Source organism: Tachyglossus aculeatus, chromosome 11 (genome assembly GCF_015852505.1).
Source record: "Tachyglossus aculeatus isolate mTacAcu1 chromosome 11, mTacAcu1.pri, whole genome shotgun sequence".
Classification (NCBI taxonomy): Eukaryota; Metazoa; Chordata; class Mammalia; order Monotremata; family Tachyglossidae; genus Tachyglossus; species Tachyglossus aculeatus.
Window position 1 is genome coordinate 17450463 of NC_052076.1, and position 24272 is coordinate 17474734.

The 24272-nt window shown below is 49.3% G+C and overlaps 1 protein-coding gene across 1 annotated transcript in view; it reads right to left on the bottom strand.

Moving 5' to 3' along the window:
* HAP1 (huntingtin associated protein 1) overlaps nt 1-23486 on the bottom strand; it is a gene marked incomplete at its 5' end in the record, with an annotated part of 33326 nt that extends 9840 nt beyond the window's left edge. The window contains 13 exons of the mRNA XM_038754254.1: nt 469-719; nt 880-1044; nt 1212-1279; nt 1365-1502; nt 3268-3342; nt 3560-3690; nt 5035-5113; nt 5191-5299; nt 5440-5540; nt 7253-7369; nt 7560-7636; nt 22655-22843; nt 23342-23486. Of these exons, the coding sequence (XP_038610182.1) occupies nt 469-719; nt 880-1044; nt 1212-1279; nt 1365-1502; nt 3268-3342; nt 3560-3690; nt 5035-5113; nt 5191-5299; nt 5440-5540; nt 7253-7369; nt 7560-7636; nt 22655-22843; nt 23342-23486 (1645 nt within the window). The remainder of the gene's footprint in view (nt 1-468; nt 720-879; nt 1045-1211; nt 1280-1364; nt 1503-3267; nt 3343-3559; nt 3691-5034; nt 5114-5190; nt 5300-5439; nt 5541-7252; nt 7370-7559; nt 7637-22654; nt 22844-23341) is intronic.
* Nucleotides 23487-24272: the final 786 nt, after the last annotated feature.

The window sequence follows — 24272 nt, forward strand, 5'->3', positions numbered from 1 at the left end:
TTTTGTTAATATGTCTTGTTTTGTTCTGCCTCCCCCTTCTAGACTGTGAGCCCACTGTTGGGTAGGGACTGTCTCTATATGTTGCCAACTTGTACTTCCCAAGTGCTTAGTGCAGTGCTCTGCACACAGTAAGCGCTCAACAAATACGATTGAATGAATGAATGAATAATATAGCGAATATGCTGCATGCATGTGTGTACTATTCAGTTATTTCATCCCAACCCACTTACCCAACTATCTGTCTGGTCCTTGTTCTTCCTCCTGCTCTATTTGGAAATAATTTGTCTGTCTCTCCCCTACTGAAGTGTCAACTCCTTGAGGGCAGAAGACGGGTGTCTTCCTCCTACTGAACTCTCCCAAGCCTTCACACGGTACAGTGCCAGGACATCAGCAGGCCCTCAATACTGTTGCCTAATTGGTGCCCCACCCTATGGGTGATGCCCCTTCCAGATGACCAATACCCCCTACCTTCCAGGGGCTTCACAATCTGCAGTTTCTCAGGCAGGTAGACCAGCGAGCCTAGGGACAGCCCAGAGCCTGGGAGCTCGTAGCAGTCGTTCCCGGGGAGCCCAGTGAAGCCGTCTCCATCCCTGTTGGGCATCCTCGGTACCCGCTCTGTCCCCTGGGTCACCTGCCAGGCCTCCAGCTGCCGCAGCACCTGCTCCAAGGCCTCGTCACCAGGGACGCCCGCCACCTCCTCCTCGGGGGATGTTTCATTCCTGAAAAGTGGGGAGGGAGCTTTTGAGTCCTTGGTGCCCAACTCCCCCCACCCATGGCTCCAATTGGGTCAGGGTGGGTTTGCAGGATTTGGGCAGCCCCTCGCGATGCACCCACCCACTCCGCGTCTATCACCCAAACAGCCCCCCTCCTTCGACTCACGGGGGTTCCCCAGAGGCATCGCTAACGGGGTCCAACACGGAGTGCGGGGTCCCGGGCTGGCTGCGTTGCAGGGAGCCAGGGAGGTGCTGGGGGGTCCCGGGGACTGAGCTGGCTCGTCTGCCCTGGTTCACGGCCTTGACGGTCTCGAAGGCCCGGCGCAAGGTACTGGCAGCCAAGAGAGAAGAGAAGGGCAGTCAAACCAGTGGCTGCAGGCGTGAGCCCCCCAAGACCAGAACAAGACACAGAGCAGGGACAGGGAGCAGTGGAGAACAAATGCATTCCCACCTGCACCCCCCGTCCCGCCTTACCCGAACCGAGCCCCTGCTCCTCACCCATGCTCGGACAGCTGGCTTCCAGAACGTTTCCTCATTGTCCCCTTGATCTCCGCCGCCAGAGAGTCCTGGAAGTAGGAGAATGGGGGGTCAGAGAGACCGAGGGGATGGGGGCAGGTCCCAGAGGCAACGGGGAGGGGGTCCAAGGCTCACCAGGGGCAGAGCGTGCAGATTGCTGTAGTGGCTGACCGTGCTGCTGGGGAGGTCACGGTTCCGCTGGTTTCTCAGCTCCTCCCGAGCCTCGCTCAGCATGGCCCGGCATTCGGCATACTTCTCCTGCAGATCCTGAAGCTACGGGCAACACCGGCCAGGAACCCTCAGATGGGCACCTTCAGACAACCCCTCCTCCCGGCCCGGGACCAACCCTGAATCTCCAGGGTTGCTCTCTGGTGTGGGGATGGGAAAGTGCCTCCTTCTCTAATAATAATAATAAAAATGGCATTTATTAAGCGCTTACTATGTGCAAAGCACTGTTCTAAGCGCTGGGGAGATTACAAGGTGAACAGGTTGTCTCACGTGGGGCTCACAGTCTTAATCCCCATTTTACAGATGAGGTAACTGAGGCACAGAGAAGTGAGGTGACTTGCCCCAAGTCACACAGCTAAGTGGTGGAGCCAGGATTTGAACCCATGACCTCTGACTCCAAAGCCTGTGCTCTTTCCACTGAGCCATGCTGCTTCTCTAGACTGTAAGCGCCTTGTGGGCAGGGAATGCTGCTGCTGATGGTATTTGTTAAGCACATACTATATACTAAGCCCCCTTTTTCCTCTCCTCCTCCCCATCCCCCCAACCTCCTTCCCCTCCCCACAGCACTTGTATATATTTACAGATTTATTACTCTATTTCTTTTACTTGTACATATTTACTATTCTATTTATTTTGTTAATGATGTGCATTTAGCTTTAATTCTATTTGTTCTGAGGACATGACACCTGTCTACATGTTTTGTTTTGTTGTCTGTCTCCCCCTTCTAGACTGTGAGCCCGCTGTTGGGTAGGGACCGTCTCTAGATGTTGCCGACTTGTACTTCCCAAGCACTTAGTACAGTGCTCTGCACACAGTAAGCGCTCAATAAATATGACAATGAATGAATGAATACGAGAAGCAGCATGGGCTTTGGAGTCAGAGATCATGGGTTCATACCCTGGCTCTGCCAATTGTCAGCTATGTGACTTTGGGCAAGTCATTTAACTTCTCTGTGCCTCAGTTACCTCATCTAGAAAATGTGAATTAAGACTGTGAGCCCCCCGTGGGACAACCTGATCACCTTATAACCTCCCCAGAGCTTAGAACAGTGCTTTTGCACATAGTAAGCGCTTAATAAATGCCATTATTATTACTGCTATTATGTGCCAAGCACTGGTCTACGTGCCGGGGTAAATACAAGATAATCAGGTTGAACACGGTCCCTGTTTATCATGGGGCTCAAAATCTTAATCCTCATTTTACAGGTGAGGGAACTGAGGCCCAGACAAGTGAAGTGCCCTGCCCAAGGTCACAATCAATCAATCAATCATATTTATTGAGCGCTTACTGTGTGCAGAGCACTGTACTAAGCGCTTGGGAAGTACAAGCTGGCAACATATAGAGACAGTCCCTACCCAACAGTGGGCTCACAGTCTAGAAGGGGGAGACAGAGAACAAAACCAAACATACTAACAAAATCAAATAAATAGAATAGATATGTACAAGTAAAATAAATAGAGTAATAAATATGTACAAACATATATACATATATACAGGTGCTGTGGGGAAGGGAAGGAGGTAAGATGCGGGGGATGGAGAGGGGGACGAGGGGGCGAGGAAGGAAGGGGCTCAGTCTGGGAAGGCCTCCTGGAGGAGATGAGCTCTCAGTAAGGCCTTGAAGGGAAGAAGAGAGCTAGCTTGGCGGCTGCTAAGTGGCGGAATCAAATTAGAACCCAGATCCTTCTGACTCTAGGCCAGGCTGCTCTATTTTTATATTGTACTCTGCCAAATGCTTAATTCAGTGCTCTGCACACAGCAGGCACTCGATAAATACGACTGACTGACTGAACCAGGGAGGGATGGGACGGACCTCGGTGCGGAGCTGCTGCTGGACTTCTCGTGATGCCGCCAGGTGCTGCTGCAGTTCGTCCCTCTCTGTCCCAAACTGCAGAGACCCCCGCCGGCCCAGGTTACCCACCGCGGCCCCCCGGGATCCCACCTCCCACCGGCCCACGAGACCCCTCGCCTCCCCGGGACACCGCCCTGCCCACGTTACCCACTGCCCTCCAGCGATCTCACATTTTGCCCATCCACGTAACCCATCCGGGGCCTCCCCCGGGGGGTGGCCTGGGGAGTGGGCATTGGTAGGGGGGTTCGCTCACCGCCCGGCAGCGGCTCTGCAGCCCCACGATCTGACCCAGGAGCTGACTGATCTCTTCCTGCTGCCGTGCCTGCTCCTCCACCCTGCGTGACAGCTCTTCCGACAGCACTGTCACCTGGTGGCTCGCCTCAGCTGGGGTGGACACCACAGTCACATAACCCCCCCCATACGTTCCCCATCCCAAACTCCCCTCACCACTGGGAGCCTCTTTTTTTTGTATTCGTTAAGTAACAATAATGATGGCATTTACTAAACGCTTATTATGTGCAAAGCACTGTTCTAAGCGCTGAGGCGGTTACAAGGTGATCAGGTTGCCCCATGGGGGGCTCACAGTCCTCATCCCCATTTTACAGATGAGGTAACTGAGGCACACAGAAGTTGCCCAAAGTCACACAGCTGACCATTGGCGGAGCTAGGATTTGAACCCATGACCTCTGACTCCAAAGCCCGGGCTCTTTCCACTGAGCCACGCTGCTGCTCTAAGTGTCAGCCACTGTTCCAAGCACTGGGGTAGATAATAATAATGACATTTATTAAGCACATATTACGTGCCAGTCACTGTACTGAACGCTGGGGTGGATACAAGCAAATCGGGTTGGACACAGTCCCTGTCCCTCATGGGGTTCACATTCTCAATCTCCATTTTACCGATGAGGTAACTGAGGCACAGAGAAGTGAAGTGACTTGCCCAAGATCACACAGCTGATACGTGGCGGAGCCAGGAGTAGAACCCAGGTCCTTCTGACTCCAAGGCCTGTGCTCCAATCAATCAATCGTATTTATTGAGCGCTTACTGTGTGCAGAGCACTGTACTAAGCGCTTGGGAAGTACAGGTTGGCAACATATAGTGGCTCCATCCACTAAGCCACACTGATCTCGACTTCCTCCCTCCAGATCCCCTTCGAAAATCCCCAGGCCCTCCACCCCTCCCCACTTGAAACTCTCATTCCCCCCCAAGAAGCCCTTCGACCCCTTCTCCCAGATCCCCCTCGACATCTCCCCCCGATAATAACAATAATAAAGACGGTATTTGTTAAGCACTTAGCACAGTGCTTGATACATAGTAAGTCTTTTAGACTGTGAGCCCACTGTTGGGCAGGGACTGTCTCTATATGTTGCCAATTTGTACTTCCCAAGCGCTTAGTACAGTGCTCTGCACATAGTAAGCGCTCAATAAATACGATTGATGATGATGGTAAGTGTTGGGGTAGACACAAGTTAATAAGGTCCCACACGAGGCTCGCATTTGAAGTAGAGGGGAGAACAGATATTGAATCCCCATTTCGCCTACAAGGGAACTGAGGCAAATTAAGTGACTTGCCCAAGATCACCCAGAAGGTAATCTGGTGAAGGTGAAGCGGGGATTAGAAGTCACACTGTGACTCCCAAGCCCTTTTGACTTCCCCGTCGAACTCCTCCTTCCCCCCAAAAACAAGCCCCCTTTGTCCCCTCCATCCCAAAAGCTGGCCCACATACAGAACTGCTCCACGCAATCCAACATCAGCTGCTGCTCCTGATCCTCGTACTGGGAGGTCTCCGTGGCGATGCTGGTGGCCTAGGGTGTTGGAGGCGGGACAATGTCGGACCTCGAACTCGGACCCCAGGGAAGCCCTCTTCCCCTTCGCACCTCACCTCAAGCCTCAGCTGCCGGTTCTCCTCCTCCAGCCCCCTGAGCTTCTGCTGCAGCACGTCCAGCTGGACACTGTGCTGGAGGGACACTGACGAGTCATTGCGCCGCAACCTGCGGGGGACAGAGGGTGGGGCGGAAGGACAGCGGTGGTTCCCCTCCATTTCTGAGGAAACTGAGGCACCGGGGGCCCCGGAGGGAGCTCCCAGAGGCCCACGAGCTGCCCTGGGGGTGCGGCTGGGCCGGACACTCACGGGGTGGCGGTGGCGCTGGGAGGCTCGCTGTCCTCCGTGGTGTTGGTGTACAGGTGGAGGAGGTCATCACGCATGGCCACCTCATGCCGCAACTGGGCGATCTACAGCGGGTGAGGGAGAGCGGTCAGTCAGTGGCTCATATTCATTCATTCTTATTTTCTGAGCACTTACTATGTGCAGAGCACTGTACTAAGCACTTGGGAAATAATAATAATAATAATGGCATTTATTAAGCGCTTACTACGTGCAAAGCACTGTTCAAAGCGCTGGGGAGGTTACAAGGTGATCAGGTTGTCCCACAGGGGTGCTCGCAGTCTTAGTCCCCATTTTACAGATGAGATAACTGAGGCACAGAGAATAATAATGATGGTGGTATTTGTTAAGCACTTACTATGTGCAAAGCACTGTTCTAAGTGCTGGGGGGATACAGGGTGATCAGGTTGTCCCACGTGGGGCTCACAGTCTTAATCCCCATTTTACAGATGAGGGCACTGAGGCACAGAGAAGTTAAGTGATATGCCCAAAGTCACACAGCTGACAATTGGCGGAGCTAGAATTTGAACCCACTCCCTCTCCCCACTCCCCTACTCCCTCCCTCTGGCCCCCCACCGTACTTGCGTATATTTGTACATATTTATTACTCTATTTTATTAATGTGCATATATCTATAATTCTATTTATCTATTTTGATGGTATTGACGCCTATCTACTTGTTTTGTTTTATTGTCTGTCTCCCCTTCTAGACTCTGAGCCCGTTGTTGGGTAGGGATAGTCTCTGTTGCCGAATTGTACTTTCCAAGCGCTTAGTACAGTGCTCTGCACACAGTAAGCGCTCAATAAATACGATTGAATGAATGAATGAAAGGGGGTGAGTAAGAAGTCAGGGGCGGGAGAGTCGAGGACAAGAAGGTGAAGTTGGGGGATATGGAGAGTAAGAGCTGGGGTGTAGCGAGAGAGTGTGGGCAAGATGGAGAGCTAATGGAATACTTTAAAGCTAATTCATTCATTCATTTAATCATATTTATTGAGCGCTTACTGTGTGCAGGGCACTTTACTAAGCGCTTGGGAAGTACAAGTTGGCAACATATAGAGACGGTCCCTACCCAACAGTGGGCTTGCAGTCTAGAAGGATCTGTTACCCATCAACAGGCTCACAATCTACAAGGGGGAAGACAGACAACAAAACGGGAGCTAGGAGAACGGATAAACGTTGGAGGTTTTGGGCGTGGGAGGAGACTTGTGCAAAAATGCTGTTTTAGAAAGATGATGCAAGCAAGGGAGTGAAGTGAGGTCTGGAGAAGGGAGAGACTGGACGCAGGGAGATCCGAAAGGAGGTTAATTCAGAACGCAAGTCACAGCGACAAGTATGTTTTGAGGGTGGTGTTTATGATACCGGTTAAGCTAGGCATTGTACTAAACAAGGGGATTGATAGAAGCTAGTCAGGTTGGACATAATCCGTGACCCAGATGTGGCTCACAGTCTTAATCCCCATTTTTCTGACCAGATAACTAAGGCTCAGAGAAGTTAAGTGACTTGCCCAAGGACACACAGCGGACAAGCGGCAAAGCTGGGATTAGAACCCAGGTCCAGACCCTTGTGGTCGATCCGTTTGGATGGAAAGGAAGGGAAACAGGATGGGGAAAGCAGAGTGTCACTGGGAACTACCAAGGGCCCCCGCCGGCAGCAAATCTGCTGTCCTAGCCTCCCTCACTCCCTCTGGAGCCACTGTTCCCCTCTCCTCGCCCCCAGTCCTCCCCCTGAGCCTTCCCCTGTCTCGGATGAGATCCTCTGTCTGCTGGCCCCAGGCCCCACCTCCTCCTTGGCCTGCTCCAGCTGTTCCTCCAGAAGTTCGTTGCGTTCAGTCAGGGAGGAATTCTGCTTCAGCAGCGACTGGCCGATGCAGGCCGCCAGCTCCAGGTCCCGCTCTTTCTGGGGGTTGATGGGATAGGGCTCAGGCGTCACCACCCGGAGTTTGGGGATAACCAGAATTCCCACCCGGGCGGATTCCCCTGTCCCCACCCCACCTCCAGGCCCATGCAGAGGCAGCCCCGTCTGGGACCCAGCAATGTCCAGATTTGTCCAAGGGGGTTGAGGGTGGGGCGGGGGGGGGGGGACCTACCTCCTCTAAGAGGCTGGTGACGGCGTCGATGTCACGATAGGTCTGGGTGATCCGGCCCACCCTCTCGGAGCAGAGCACTGCACGGAAGGACAGAGCAGGGTGGTGCCAGTTAGGGATGCCCACCGGGGATGGCATTACCACCCCCGCCCCCCCGGCAAAAGCAGCCTCAAGTCCGGATCGCAGAGGGGTACGGTAAGGGGGTGGGAAGAAAGGTGGGCCCTATTTGTCCTGCCCTCTGATATAGCTGCCTCACGCAGACCCAGAGATGAGAAGGGAGGGGGCTGGCCTCCAAAGACCCTCACCCCCGAAGGAGAGCGATGCCAGTTAGAGTCCTTTTCAGGACCCCCATCCCTCTCCCCATGGAAAACTGACTTGACCCAATTTCTCCGGAGCTGCGGGGGTGGGGATATTCCTCTGCCTTATATGTTTGTACATATTTATTACTCTATTTATTTTACCTGTACATATCTATTCTATTTTATTTTGTTAGTATGTTTGGTTTTGTTCTCTGCCTCCCCCTTTTAGACTGTGAACCCACTGTTGGGTAGGGACTGTCTCTATATGTTGCCAACTTGGACTTCCCAAGCGCTTCGTACAGTGCTCTGCACACAGTAAGCGCTCAGTAAATATGATTGATTGCCTTGGGGTGGGGGGGCTATTTCCCAGGGACAACCAACTCTGTTATACTGTACTGTCCCGAGTGTTTAGCCCAGTACTCTGCCCACCGCCAACACTCAATAAATACCACTCGTTGACTGATCAACCCCAGGCGGAGGGGCGGGGGCAGGCTTCCTGGGCCAAGCTGGTAAATGCAAAGGATGAGGCTTTGTCTAATCCGTCCCCCCAGATTCCCCCAAAGCTGGGCAGCGGGTGGAAAGCTCCTGGCATGTGGGAGGGGTGGTTTCTTGAGAGCAGCCCCCCAACCCATCCCCTCCCACCTCGTGAGCCTTCTAGCCTGCGTGCAGTCTGGCACGTCCACCTGGTAGCCCCCCCCCGCCACCCCAACCCTGCTCTCCCCGTCCACCCAGGCCTGTCGCTCCCCTCATCAGCTCTGTGGCCCTAATTGCTGTAATTGGAGTGCGAGCTGGGCCTCCGGCCCTCTCTCCCAGGGGATGGACCCTCGTGAGGCAGCCCCCTCCCCAGGGGCTGGGGGCCGGGCAGGTTTGGGGACAGTCAGGGAACGGAATCAGATCCGGCCTGGAAGACGGACCCATCTCCGCAGACGGCGCAGCGGCAGAGGCCACCCTCTGACCAGAGACAGCAGTTCTGACCTAAATGACAACCTGTATATATGTTTGTACATATTTATTACTATTTATTTTATTTTGTTAGCATGTTTGGTTTTGTGCTCTGTCTCCCCCTTTCAGACTGTGAGCCCACTGTTGGGTGGGGACTGTCTCTATATGTTGCCAATTTGGACTTCCCAAGCGCTTAGTACAGTGCTCTGCACACAGTAAGCGCTCAATAAATACGATTGATGATGATGATGATGATGACAACCGCGTCTCGGCCCCCTTCTCCCCCCACCAGAATCCGAGCAGTGCCCAAAGCAAATCTGGGCAACAGTAGCCCTGGGACCCAGAAGCCCCCCAAAACACACACACGTCACCCCCTAATACGCTCCTAACAGGAACCACAGCAGCCTTAATCCCTCTCCTCCCTCTCCCCTTTCTGCAGCTCACAGGAGCCCTTTCCCGGCCTAGATCACCCTCCATTCATTCATTCGTACTTATTGAGCGCTTACTGTATGCAGAGCACTGTGCTAAGCACTTGGGAAGTACAAGTTGGCAACATATAGAGACGGTCCCTACCCAACAACGGTTTAGAAGGGAGAGATGGACAACAAAACCAAACATTCCCCCGTCTCCTCCCCGGTATCATAGCAGCTCTTTCCCATCCTTGGTCTCATCCTCTCCGGAATTCCATAAATTCAACTCTGGTCACCTTCCCCCATCCCCGGGATCCCAGCAGCCCCCCACCCAAAATCAGTGCCTGGCCGGAACCTTAAGCAGCGTGGCTCAGTGGAAAGAGAATCAGAGGTCATGGGTTCAAATCCCAGCTCCGCCAACTGTCAGCTGTGTGACTTTGGGCAAGTCACTTCACTTCTCTGGGCCTCAGTTACCTCATCTGTAAAATGGGGATTAAAACTGTGAGCCCCCCGGGGGACAACCTGATCACTTTGTAGCTTCCCCAGCGCTTAGAACAGTGCTTTGCACATAGTAAACGCTTAACAAATACCATCATTATTATTTTTATTCTTTGGGCCTCAGTTCCCTCATCTGTAAAATGGGGATTAAGACTGTGAGCCCCCCGGGGGACAACCTGATCACCTTGTAGCCACCACAGCACTTAGAGCAGTGCTTTGCACATAGTAAGCGCTTAACAAATACCATCATCATTATTACTATTCTCTGTGCCTCAGTTCCCTCATCTATAAAATGGGGATTAAGACTGTGAGGCCCCCGTGGGACAACCTGATCACCCTGTAGCCTCCGCAGCGCTTAGAGCAGTGCTTTGCACATAGTAAGCGCTTAACAATTACCATCATTATTATTATTCTCTGTGCCTCAGTTCCCTCATCTGTAAAATGGGGATGAAGACTGTGAGCCCCCCGGGGGACAACCTGATCACCTTGTAGCCTCCCCAGCGCTTAGAGCAGTGCTTTGCACATAGTAAGCGCTTAATAAATGCCATCATCATTATTATTATTATTTGCACATAGTAAGCGCTTAACAAATACCATCATCACTATTATTATTCTCTGTGCCTCAGTTCCCTCATCTGTAAAATGGGGATGAAGACTGTGAGCCCCCCGGGGGGCAACCTGATCACCTTGCAGCCACCCCAGCGCTTAGAGCAGCGCTTTGCACATAGTAAGTGCTTAACAAATACCATCATTATTATTATTCTCTGGGCCTCAGTTCCCCCATCTATAAAATGGGGATGAAGACTGTGAGCCCCACGGGGGACAACCTGATCACCTGGTAGCCTCCCCAGCGCTTAGAGCAGTGCTTTGCACATAGTAAGCGCTTAACAAATACCATCATCATTGTTATTATTCTCTGTGCCTCAGTTCCCTCATCTGTAAAATGGGGATGAAGACTGTGAGGCCCCTGGGGGACAACCTGATCACCTTGTAGCCTCCGCAGCGCTTAGAGCAGTGCTTTGCACATAGTAAGCGCTTAACAAATACCATCATCATTGTTATTATTCTCTGTGCCTCAGTTCCCCCATCTGTAAAATGGGGATGAAGACTGTGAGCCCCCCGGGGGGCAACCTGATCACCTTGCAGCCCCCCGGCGCTTAGAGCAGTGCTTTGCACATAGTAAGCGCTTAATAAATGCCATCATCATTATTATTATTATTTGCACATAGTAAGCGCTTAACAAATACCATCATCACTATTATTATTCTCTGTGCCTCAGTTCCCTCATCCGTAAAATGGGGATGAAGACTGTGAGCCCCCCGGGGGGCAACCTGATCACCTTGCAGCCACCCCAGCGCTTAGAGCAGTGCTTTGCACATAGTAAGCACTTAACAAATACCATCATCATTGTTATTATTCTCTGTGCCTCAGTTCCCCCATCTGTAAAACGGGGATGAAGACTGTGAGCCCCCCGGGGGGCAACCTGATCACCTTGCAGCCCCCCCCCCGGCGCTTAGAGCAGTGCTTTGCACATAGTAAGCGCTTAATAAATGCCGTCATTATTATTATTATTTGCACATAGTAAGCGCTTAAATACCATCATCATCATTATTATTATTCTCTGGGCCTCAGTTCCCCCATCTGTAAAATGGGGATGAAGACTGTGAGCTCCCCGGGGGCCAACCTGATCACCTTGTATCCCCCCCACTGCTTAGAGCAGTGCTTTGCACATAGTAAGCGTTTAACAAACACCATCATCATCATCATCATTATTCTCTGGGCCTCAGTTCCCCCATCTGTAAAATGGGGATGAAGACTGTGAGCCCCCCGGGGGACAACCTGATCACCTTGTAATCAATCAATCAATCAATCGTATTTATTGAGCGCTTACCATGTGCAGAGCACTGTACTAAGCGCTTGGGAAGTCCAAATTGGCAACATATAGAGACAGTCCCTACCCAGCAGTGGGCTCACAGTCTAAAAGGGGGAGACAGAGAACAAAACCAAGCATACTAACAAAATAAAATAAATAGAATAGATATGTACAAGTAAAATAAATAAATAGAGTAATAAATATGTACAAACATATACACATATATACAGGTGCTGTGGGGAAGGGAAGGAGGTGAGATGGGGACGAGGGGGAGAGGAAGGAAGGGGCTCAGTCTGGGAAGGCCTCCTGGAGGAGGTGAGCTCTCAGCAGGGCCTTGAAGGGAGGAAGAGAGCGAGCTCGGCGGATGGGCAGAGGGATTGGGGGCATTCCAGGCCACCCCAGCGCTTAGAGCAGTGCTTTGCACATAGTAAGCGCTTAACAAATGCCATCGTTGGTATAATTCAGCAGCATCTCGGCCCCGAGTGAGGTAGGAGGGGCAGGGATGGGGCGTCCAAGACGTCTCCCCCGGGGCAACTGCACCTTCCTCCAGCTCCCGGCTGAGGATGGCGTCGGCGCTGGCCAGTCCGGAGGTCCTGGACATTTCGGGGGACGGAGCCGGGCTGCTCCACACCTCCAAAGCCACCGGCCCGTCCATCCCGAGCTTAGAGGATGGTGTCTGAAGGGCGTCCAGTACGCCCCGACCCTCTGGCGCAGTGCTCACCCACCCCCCAAGCCGTCCACTGCAGCCCCCTCCTTATTTATAGGCCGGCCTTGTCGTCCGCACCTGCTGGCCACGTCCACAGGCGGGGTGGGGGGGGGGGGAGGCGACCACCCCTGCATTGTGGCAACTCCTGAGGACCGGGGCGAGGAGACCCCTGAGCCCAGCACCGGGGTCAGCACCGGACACAACCTCGGACTGGACAGGACCCCCGACCCCCACACTGGGCGGGACGAGAGGCTGAAAGAGGGGTCGGTTCCCCCCCCCCCCCTTCCCGGGGTGGTTCAGGCCAAAGCGAGGCACGTGGTCGGTGGTTGTGGGCACCCCTCTCAGCCCCCTCCCCACCTGCCTTAGAATAATAATAATCCTGGTATTTGTTAAGCCATGACTATGGGCCAAGCACTGAGATAGATATAAGGTTATCAGGCTGTTCCACTTAATATTATCTTGGTATTTGTTAAGCCATGACTATGTGCCAAGCACTGAGATCGATACTAGGTTATCAGGTTGGCCCACTTAATAATCTTGGTATTTGTTAAGCGCCTACTATGTCCAAGCACTGAGATAGATATAAGGTTATCAGGCTGTTCCACTTAATAATCTTGGTATTTGTTAAGCCATTACTATGTGCCAAGCACTGAGATAGATATAAGGTTATCAGGCTGTTCCACTTAATAATCTTGGTATTTGTTAAGCCATGACTATGTGCCAAGCACTGAGATCGATACTAGGTTATCAGGTTGGCCCACTTAATAATCTTGGTATTTGTTAAGCGCCTACTATGTCCAAGCACTGAGATAGATATAAGGTTATCAGGCTGTTCCACTTAATAATCTTGGTATTTGTTAAGCCATTACTATGTGCCAAGCACTGAGATAGATATAAGGTTATCAGGCTGTTCCACTTAATAATCTTGGTATTTGTTAAGCCATGACTATGTGCCAAGCACTGAGATCGATACTAGGTTATCAGGTTGGCCCACTTAATAATCTTGGTATTTGTTAAGCGCCTACTATGTCCAAGCACTGAGATAGATATAAGGTTATCAGGCTGGCCCACTTAATAATCTTGGTATTTGTTAAGCCGTGACTATGTGCCAAGCACTGAGATAGATATAAGGTTATCAGGCCGGCCCACTTAATAATCTTGGTATTTGTTAAGCCATGACTGTGTGCCAAGCACTGAGATAGATATAAGGTTATCAGGCTGTTCCACTTAATAATCTTGGTATTTGTTAAGCGCCTACTATGTCCAAGCACTGAGATAGATGTAAGGTTATCAGGCTGTTCCACTTAATAATCTTGGTATTTGTTAAGCCATGACTATGTGCCAAGCACTCAGATAGATATAAGGTTATCAGGCCGGCCCACTTAATAATCTTGGTATTTGTTAAGCCATGACTGTGTGCCAAGCACTGAGATAGATATAAGGTTATCAGGCTGTTCCACTTAATAATCTTGGTATTTGTTAAGCCATGACTATGTGCCAAGCACTGAGATAGATACTAGGTTATCAGGTTGGCCCACTTAATAATCTTGGTATTTGTTAAGCGCCTACTATGTCCAAGCACTGAGATAGATGTAAGGTTATCAGGCTGTTCCACTTAATAATCTTGGTATTTGTTAAGCCATGACTATGTGCCAAGCACTCAGATAGATATAAGGTTATCAGGCCGGCCCACTTAATAATCTTGGTATTTGTTAAGCCATGACTGTGTGCCAAGCACTGAGATAGATATAAGGTTATCAGGCTGTTCCACTTAATAATCTTGGTATTTGTTAAGCCATGACTACGTGCCAAGCACTGAGATAGATATAAGGTTATCAGGTTGGCCCACTTAATAATAATCTTGGTATTTGTTAAGCCATGACTGTGTGCCAAGCACTGAGATAGATATAAGGTTATCAGGCTGTTCCACTTAATAATCTTGGTATTTGTTAAGCCATGACTACGTGCCAAGCACTGAGATAGATATAAGGTTGTCAGGTTGGCCCACTTAATAATAATCTTGGTATTTGTTAAGCCATTACTATGTGCCAAGCACTGAGATAGATATAAGGTTATCAGGCTGGCCCACTTAATAATCTTGGTATTTGTTAAGCCATGACTGTGTGCCAAGCATTGAGATAGATATAAGGTTATCAGGTTGGCCCACTTAATAATAATCTTGGTATTTGTTAAGCGCTTACTATGTGCCAAGCACTGAGATAGATATAAGGTTATCAGGCTGGCCCACTTAATAATCTTGGTATTTGTTAAGCCATTACTATGTGCCAAGCACTGAGATAGATATACGGTTATCAGGCTGTTCCACTTACTAATCTTGGTATTTGTTAAGCGCTTACTATGTGCCAAGCACAGAGATAGATACAAGGTTATCAGGTTGGCCCACTTAATAATAATCTTGGTATTTGTTAAGCGCTTACTATGTGCCAAGCACTGAGATAGATATAAGGTTATCAGGCTGGCCCACTTAATAATCTTGGTATTTGTTAAGCCATTACTATGTGCCAAGCACTGAGATAGATATACGGTTATCAGGCTGTTCCACTTACTAATCTTGGTATTTGTTAAGCGCTTACTATGTGCCAAGCACAGAGATAGATACAAGGTTATCAGGTTGGCCCACTTACTAATCTTGGTATTTGTTAAGCGCTTACTATGTGCCAAGCACTGAGATAGATGTAAAGTTATCAGGTTGGCCCACTTAATAATAATCCTGGTATTTGTTAAGCACTTACTATGTCCAAGCACTGAGATAGATACAAGGTTATCAGGTTGGCCCACTTAATACTCTTGGTATTTGTTAAGCACTTACTATGTGCCAAGCACTGAGATAGGTACAAGGTTATCACGTTGGCCCACTTAATAATAATCTTGGTATTTGTTAAGCCATCACTATGTGCCAAGCACTGAGATAGATACAAGGTTATCAGGTTGGCCCACTTGATGATAATCTTAGTATTTGTTAAGCACTTACTATGTGCCAAGCACTGTTCTAAGCACTAGGATAGATGCAAGGTTATCAGGTTGGCCCACTTAATAATAATCCTGGTATTTGTTAAGCGCTTACTCTGTGCCAAGCACTGAGATAGATACAAGGTTATCAGGTTGGCCCACTTAATAATAATCTTGGTATTTGTTAAGCCATTACTATGTGCCAAACACTGAGATAGATACAAGGTTATCAGGTTGGCCCACTTAATAATAATCTTGGTATTTGTTAAGCCATTACTATGTGCCAAGCACTGAGATAGATACAAGGTTATCAGGTTGGCCCACTTAATAATAATCTTGGTATTTGTTAAGCACTTACTATGTGCCAAGTACTGAGATAGATACAAGGTTATCAGGTTGGCCCACTTAATAGTAATCTTGGTATTTGTTAAGCACTTACTATGTGCCAAGCACTGTTCTAAGTGCTGGGTTAGATACAAGGTTACCAGGTTGGCCCACTTAATAGTAATCTTGGTATTTGTTAAGCGCTTACTATGTGCCAAGCACTGTTCTAAGCACTGGGATAGATACAAGGTTATCAGGTTGGCCCACTTAATAGTAATCTTGGTATTTGTTAAGCGCTTAGTATGTGCCAAGCACTGTTCTAAGCGCTAGGATAGATACAAGGTTATCAGATTGGCCCACTTAATAATAATCTTGGTGTTTGTTAAACCATTACTATGTGCCAAGCACTGACATAGATACAAGGTTATCAGGTTGGCCCACTTAATAATAATCTTGGTATTTGTTAAGCCATGACTATGTGCCAAGCACTAAGGTAGATACAAGGTTATCACGTTGGCCCACTTAATAATAATCTTGGTATTTGTTAAGCCATGACTATGTGCCAAGCACTGAGATAGATACAAGGTTATCAGGTTGGCCCACTTAATACTCTTGGTATTTGTTAAGCACTTACTATGTGCCAAGCACTGAGATAGGTACAAGGTTATCAGGTTGGCCCACTTGATAATAATCTTGGTATTTTTTAAGCGCTTACTATGTGCCAAGCACTGTTCTAAACACTGGGATGGATACAAGGTTATCGGGATGGCCCACTTAATAATAATCTTGGTATTTGTTAAGCCATTACTATGTGCCAAGCACTGAGATAGATACAAGGTTATCAGGTTGGTCCACTTAATAATAATCTTGATATTTGTTAAGCCATTACTATGTGCCAAGCAGTGAGATAGATACAAGGTTATCAGGTTGGCCACTTAATAATAATCTTGGTATTTGTTAAGCGCTTACTATGTGCCAAGCACTGTTCTAAGCACTGAGATAGATACAAGGTTATCAGGTTGGCCCACTTAATAATAATCTTAGTATTTGTTAAGCCATTACTATGTGCCAAGCACTGAGATAGATACAAGGTTATCAGGTTGGCCCACTTAATAGTAATCTTGGTATTTGTTAAGCCATGACTATGTGCCAAGCACTAAGATAGATACAAGGTTATCACGTTGGCCCACTTAATAATAATCTTGGTATTTGTTAAGCGCTTACTATGTGCCAAGCACTGAGATAGATACAAGGTTATCAGGTTGGCCCACTTAATAATAATCTTGGTATTTGTTAAGCGCTTACTATGTGCCAAGCACTGAGATAGATACAAGGTTATCAGGTTGGCCCACTTAATAATAATCTTGATATTTGTTAAGCTATGACTATGTGCCAAGCACTAAGATAGATACAAGGTTATCAGGTTGGGCCACTTAATACTCTTGGTATTTGTTAAGCACTTACTATGTGTCAAGCACTGAGATAGGTACAAGGTTATCAGGTTGGCCCACTTGATAATAATCTTGGTATTTGTCAAGCGCTTACTATGTGCCAAGCACTGTTCTAAACACTGGGATGGATACAAGGTTATCGGGATGGCTCACTTAATAATAATCTTGGTATTTGTTAAGCCATTACTATGTGCCAAGCACTGACATAGATACAAGGTTATCAGGTTGGTCCACTTAATAATAATCTTGATATTTGTTAAGCCATTACTATGTGCCAAGCACTGAGATAGATACAAGGTTATCAGGTTGGCCCACTTAATAATAATCTTGGTATTTGTTAAGCCATGACTATGTGCCAAGCACTAAGATAGATGCAAGGTTATCAGGTTGGCCCACTTAATACTCTTGGTATTTGTTAAGCACTTACTATGTGCCAAGCACTGAGATAGGTAAGGTTATCATGTTGGCCCACTTAATAATAATCTTGGTATGTGTTAAGTGCTTACTATGTGCCAAGCACTGAGATAGATATAAGGTTATCAGGTTGGCCCACTTAATAATCTTGGTATTTGTTAAGCGCCTACTATGTCCAAGCACTGAGATAGATATAAGGTTATCAGGTTGGCCCACTTAATAATCTTGGTATTTGTTAAGTGCTTACTATGTGCCAAGCACTGAGATAGATACAAGGTTATCAGGTTGGCCCACTTAATAATAAGCTTGGTATTTGTTAAGTACTTACTATGTCCAAGCACTGAGATAGATACAAGGTTATCAGGTTGGCCCACTTAATAATAATCTTGGTATTTGTTAAGCCATGACTATGTGCCAAGCCCTGAGATAGATATAAGGTTATCAGGCTGGCCCACTTAATAATCTTGGTATTTGTTAAGCCATTACTATGTGCCAAGCACTGAGATAGATACAAGGTTATCAGGTTGGCCCACTTAATAATAATCCTGGTATTGGTTAAGCGCTTACTATGTCCAAGCACTGAGATAGATACAAGGTTATCAGGTTGGCCCACTTAATAATAATCCTGGTATTGGTTAAGCGCTTACTATGTCCAAGCACTGAGATAGATACAAGGTTATCAGGTTGGCCCACTTAATAATAATCTTGGTATTTGTTAAGCGTTTACTATGTGCCAAGCACTGTTCTAAGTGCTGGGATAGATACAAGGTAATCAGGTTGGCCCACTTAATAATAATTTTTGTATCTGTTAAGTGCTTACTATGTGCCAAGCACTGTTCTAAGCGCTGGGATAGATACAAGGTTATCAGGTTGGCCCACTTGGGGCTCCGTCCTGGACCCCGGCCACCCTATCCTCCCCCGCCCCCGTAGACACCTGCCTTTTCATTCATTCAGTCGTATTTATTGAGCACTCACTGAGCACTTGGAAAGTACAATTCAGCAACAGAGACAATCCCTGCCCGACAAGGGAATCACTTTTCAGGGGCAGGTTGGAGACACGGGGAGGAAGGGTCGGGAATGGGGGGAGGTTTCTGTCCATCGGAGCCTTCACGGGAAAAGCATATAGAGATGCAATAGATGCAATGAGATGCAAATACAATGCAAGTGAGCTTCGGTTGCCTGCGCCAGTAGTTGGGAGGATTAGGAGATGGGGCCTTGGTGGGCCGGCCGGAGGGCAGTGGCCAAGGACACTGGAGAAGAGGCCCTGCCCCTAATTCCCCAGGATTTCTGCTCCCCAGTTTGGCTCCCACATCTTCGGCTCAGGGGCCGCAGGGCCACACTGACCTGCTCGCTGCGGTCACTCCGACAGGCCGACGGGAAGGTCGGACAATGGGACTAGCTGGGCCAGGGAGGAGAGGGGCCATGCCCTGCGATGGGTGGGCTTTTGCCCCGACAGCGAACCATCAAGAACTCAGCCCTGGGAGCCCCAGAGCCCCGGTGAGCTGTTTGGAGAGGCAGGAACCAGATTCCAGTTCCTGCAGAAGATGGGTAGAGTGGCATGGGAGCAGTGGGGTGGGACATTTGGGATTGGGTGGGATTCATGCCCCTTGACTTTGTGCTGGTGCCATAATGGCCTCCCCTGTAGCTTGAGCTCCAGCAATTTTGTGTGCATGTCTGGTCACTCCTGGGCCTCCTTTTCCTTAATTAATTCATTCATTCATTCATATTTACTGAGCGCTTACTGTGTGCAGAGCACTGTACTAAGCGCTTGGGAAGTACAATTCGGCAACATATAGAGACGGTCCCTACCCAACAGTGGGCTCACAGTCTAGAAGGGGCAGACAGAGAACAAAACAAAACATATTAACAGAATAAAATAGAAAAGATATGTACAAGTAAAATAAATAGAGTAATAGATAAATAAATAGAGTAATAATAAATAAATAGAGTAATGTACTGGAAACATACGGAGGGAACAAGAACGAAGACAGACATGACTCCTGGCAGGAGAAGCAAAGAGGAAGCGAATACATGAACAAACCAACATTCATATCAGTGCTATGGGGAGCTTAAGGGATGCCATAAAAATAATAATAGTAATGGTATTAAGTGCTTACTATGTGCCAAGCACTGTTGTAACTGCTGGGGTAGATACAAGGTAATCAAGTTGTCCCACGTGGGGCTCACAGTCTCAATCTCCATTTTGCAGATGAGGCAACTGAGGCACAGAGAAGCCAAGTGACCCGCCCAAAGTCACACAGCAGAGTGACAGAGCCGGGATTAGGACCCACGGCCTCTGACTCCCAAGCATAATAATAACGATAATAATAATAAAGTTTGTTAAGCACTTACTATGTGCCAGGCACTGAACCAAGTGCTGGGGTGGATACAAGCAAACTGAGTTGGACACCGACCCCGTCCCCTGTGGGGCTCACAGTCTCCATCCCCATTTTACAGATGAGGTAACCAAGGCCCAGAGAAGTGAAGTGGTTTGCCCAAGCACTCAGCAGAAAAGTGGCACGGGTAGGATTAGAACCCATGACTCCCAGGATTGTGCTGTATCCACTATGCCGTGCTGTTTCTCTTGCAGTAGTGAATCCAGTTTGATCTTTTCCCCACAAGCAGTGGAAAGTCTGTGTGTATACTTCATCCCGGCCCACTCATCCATCTCTCTAGGCACTCATGATCAGGGAGGGTCAGACCTCAGCTCTCCCCATCCCCCTTCTGCCCACTTCTGCCATCATCCCGGGGCAGGGGCATAGCCAGCGTGGGGCAGGGAGCCCAGCCAGCAAAACCTGATGGCAAAATCCAAATAATCCTTCACCCTTCTTAAGTGGTAATCCGGTGGTTATAATAGAATAACCTTAGGAGGCCTTCCCAGACTGAGCCCCCTCCTTCCTCTCCCCCTCCATCCCCTCGCCTTACCTCCTTCCCTTCCCCACAGCACCTGTATATATGTTTGTACGCATTTATTACTCTATTTATTTATTTTAATTGTCCATATCTATTCTATTTATTTTATTTTGTTAATATGTTTTGTTTTGTTCTCTGTCTCCCCCTTCTAGACTGAGAGCCCACTGTTGGGTAGGGACCGTCTCTATATGTTGCCAACTTGTAATTCCCAAGCGCTTAGTGCAGTGCTCTGCACACAGTAAGCGCTCAATAAATACGATTGATAGTAAGTATGGTATTTGTTAAGTGCTTACTATATACCAGGCACTGTACTAAGCATCGGGGTAAAAGCGTATTAGGCTGGACACAGTCCCTGTCCCACATGGGGCTCACAGTTTCAATCCCTATTTTACAGATGAGGGAACTGAGGCACAGAGAAGGGAAATGACTTGCTCGAGGCCACACAGCAGACAAGTGGCAGAGCGGGGATTAGAACCCATGACCTTCTGAGTCCCAAGCCTGTGCTGTATCTACTATGCTATGCTGCTTCAGTGACTAGGGTGAATGACAGCATGGTGGCTGGGGTGAGTGACAGCTTTGTGGCTGAGAAGGGTGACAGCATCGTGACTGAGGTGAGCAAATTAAGGGGGTTCAGCTAGGAAAAGTCCCCACTGGGGAGGCGGGGGACCCTGAGATCTCAGGTGGCCAGTCAGGTCAGGAAATCCTGGCTACTGCAGCCCAAACTGGGGCGAGAGAGGGGTTTAGCCAAAGATTCCCCAGAGAGTCAGGGATGGAAAGGGGAAGGTAAAAGGTGTTGAATATTTGTCCTCAGTCACAAGGCTGGGAGTCCAGGAGGAAGAAGCTTTGCCAATAAGGTTAGAACTCTGCCAGCCCACAGGGTAGTTTCACTAGCCCATGGAGAGAGGAGGAAAAGAAAGGAACATTCCTTTCTGCTGCCCCAGCTCAACTGTTTCCATTCCTGGATTCCTGCAATGGCCTTTGGAGTCTTTCATTTCCTTCCCAAAACCCTCATAGCCTCCTGACCCTCACCGCTCCCTGGCCCTGTCCACAACCTGTCTATCTCTAGGCCAATCCCCACACCTACAACGCTCTTCCTCTTTCTCATCAAATCTTGACCCTCCACAGCTCTATTGAAACCCATCCCTCCAGGAAGCCTTCCCAGATTTTTAAAATGGGATTTGTTAAGTACTTACTATGAGCCAGCACTGTACTAAGCCTGGGGTAGGACATAAGCTAATTCGGTCGGACACGGTCCACGTCTCACATGGGCCCACAGTCAATCCCCATTTTACAGATGAGATCATTGAAGCACAGAGCAGTGAAGTGCTCAACATCACGCGGCAGACAAGTTGCAGAGCCAGGATTAGAACCAGGCCTGTTCTCTACCCACTAGGTCACACTGCTTCTCACATTTGATTGTGATCGATCGCATTTGTTTCCAGCCACTCCAGTTCTTTGCAGCGTGTGTGTGTGCGTGTGTGCGTGCGTGTGCTTGCCTCTGCTGGCTTCTTTGATGGTATCTGACTCAGTTCTTGGGGCATCTTATCTGCCCTAATCTGCCCACCCTTCAGACTGGCAGCTTCTTGAGGACAGGGGCCTTGTATCCTCCTCTTCTCCTCCTCATCCTCTTCTTACTTTCCACCTTCTCTCACTATTCTTTTATGCATATATAAATATGGAGAGGTAGTATTTGTTAGGCACTGTACTGTGCGCTGGGGTAATAATGATGGCATTTATTAAGCACTTACTATGTGCAAATCACTGTTCTAAGCACTGGGGAGGATACAAAGTGATTAGGTTGTCCCACATGGGGCTCACAGACTTAATCCCCATTTTACAGATGAGGGAACTGAGGCACAGAGAAGTCAAGCAACTCGCCCAAAGTCACCCAGCTGACAAGTGGCAGAGCCGGCATTTGAACCCATGACCTCTGACTCCAAAGCCTGTGCTCTTTCCGCTGAGCCACGCTGCTTCTCAAAGCAGCGTAGATACAAAGGGTAGATACAAACTAATCAGATTGAACACATCTCCCAAATGGGGCTCACAGCCTTAATCCCCATTTTCCAGATTAAGTAACTGAGACACGGAAAAATTAAGTGCCATGCCCTAAATCATGCAGCAGACAAGTGGTGGAGCTGGGATGAGAGCCCCGGTTCTTCTGAGTCCCAGGTCCATGACTCCACAAGGAGTTTCTCTCAATGTCCCATCTAGGGCTCTGCCCAGAAGGTGCCAGGCAGGTGAGGGACTGACTAGAGTACCCCACGCTCCCAGCCCCAGCCCAGATCCCTGGGCACTCACGGAAATAGTGCAGTGTCTCCCGCACCTGGATGGGCGTCAGGCGCTCAGCAGCCCCGGCAGGGAGCAGGGGCGTCTGCAGCCAGTCCCCGTGCCCGTAGCCGAAGACGGAGTCCGCACGCAGCGTGTAGCGGGGCAGCTGCTCTTCCAGCAGGCTGATGATCTCCACCTCGGGCAGGTTGGCGCACAGCTCTGGTGGGGCAGGGGAGGGGTGGGCCCGGGCCGGCAGGGGTGGGGAGGGGAGGGCCCATGCTGGCAGGGAGGGAGGGAAGCCCATGGGGCATCCAGCACTTCCTGCTGTTTCACAGCTTCCCCCTGGCCCCTCTCCCTCCAATCCCCCAGATCCTGCCCATCTCTCTCAGTGCCCAGCCCTATGTCCCTCTCCCTCCAGTCCCTGCCCCTCTCTCTCAGTGCCCAGGCCCCTGCCCTTCTCCCTCTCCCCACAGTTTGGGCCCCTTCCCTTCTCCCCCAGTGATACCGGTCCCAAACTTTCCCACTCCAGTGTCTTGCCTCTGCCCCTTTCTCTCCCTCCCAATGCCCCAACAATTCCCCTCTTTCCCAAGTCCCCAGCCACTGCCCTTCTCTCCTGGTGCTCCTTTCCCCATCTCCCCTCCCAGTTCCCGAGCCCCTGCCCCTTTCCCCGACCGCAGTCCCAAGCCTTCCCCATGCCCAGCCTTCGGCTTCACCCACCCGTGATGGTGGTGGCATCTTGGAGGGCAGAAGCAGCAGCTCCAGACAAGGCCGGGATGTCAAGGGTCGGGCCGGAGCGTCCCTCACAGAGGTTCTTAGAGTCCAGTGTGGCTGTGATCAGAGTTTGCAGCTGGTGGCCATGAGTGGAGAAGGGTCACGGTGCCAAGGCGGGCACAAAGCTGGCAAGTGCCGGGGTTCTGTTCCCTGTGGCCAGAGGAGTAGAGGGCAGAGGGGCAACCCGAGGGCTCTGTCCTATAATAATAATAATAACGGTGATGGTATTTGTTAAGCACTTACTATGTGCACAGCACTGTTCTAAGCGCTGAGGCGGATACAAGGTGATCAGGTTGTCCCACGTGGGGCTCACAGTCTTCATCCCCATTTTCCAGATGAGGTAACAGGCACAGGGAAGTTAAGTGACTTGCCCAAAGTCACACAGCAGACAAGTGGCGGAGCCAGGATTAGAACCCATGACCTCTGACTCCCAAGCCCGGGCTCTTTCCACTGAGCCACGCTCTACTGGCCCAGGATGGTGAGGGACTGGACCAGATAAAAATAATAATAATGGTATCTGTTAAGCGCTTACTATGTGCCAAGCACTGTTCTAAGCACTGGGTCATCATGCCATCTGTCCCTGATGATGATGATGATGTTGATGACTGTGGTATTTGTAATTCAGCACTTAGAACAGTGCTTGGCACATAGTAAGCGCTTAACAAATACCAAAATTATTATTATTATTAAAGTGCTTACTATATGTCAGACACTGTTCTAAGTGCTGGGGTTGATATAAGATAATCAGGTTGGACACAGTCTCTGTCCCCCATATTTCAGATGAGGTAACTGAGACACAGAGAAGTGAAGTGACTTGCCCAGGATCACAGCAGATGAGTAATAATAATAATAATAATAATAATTGTGGTATTTGTTA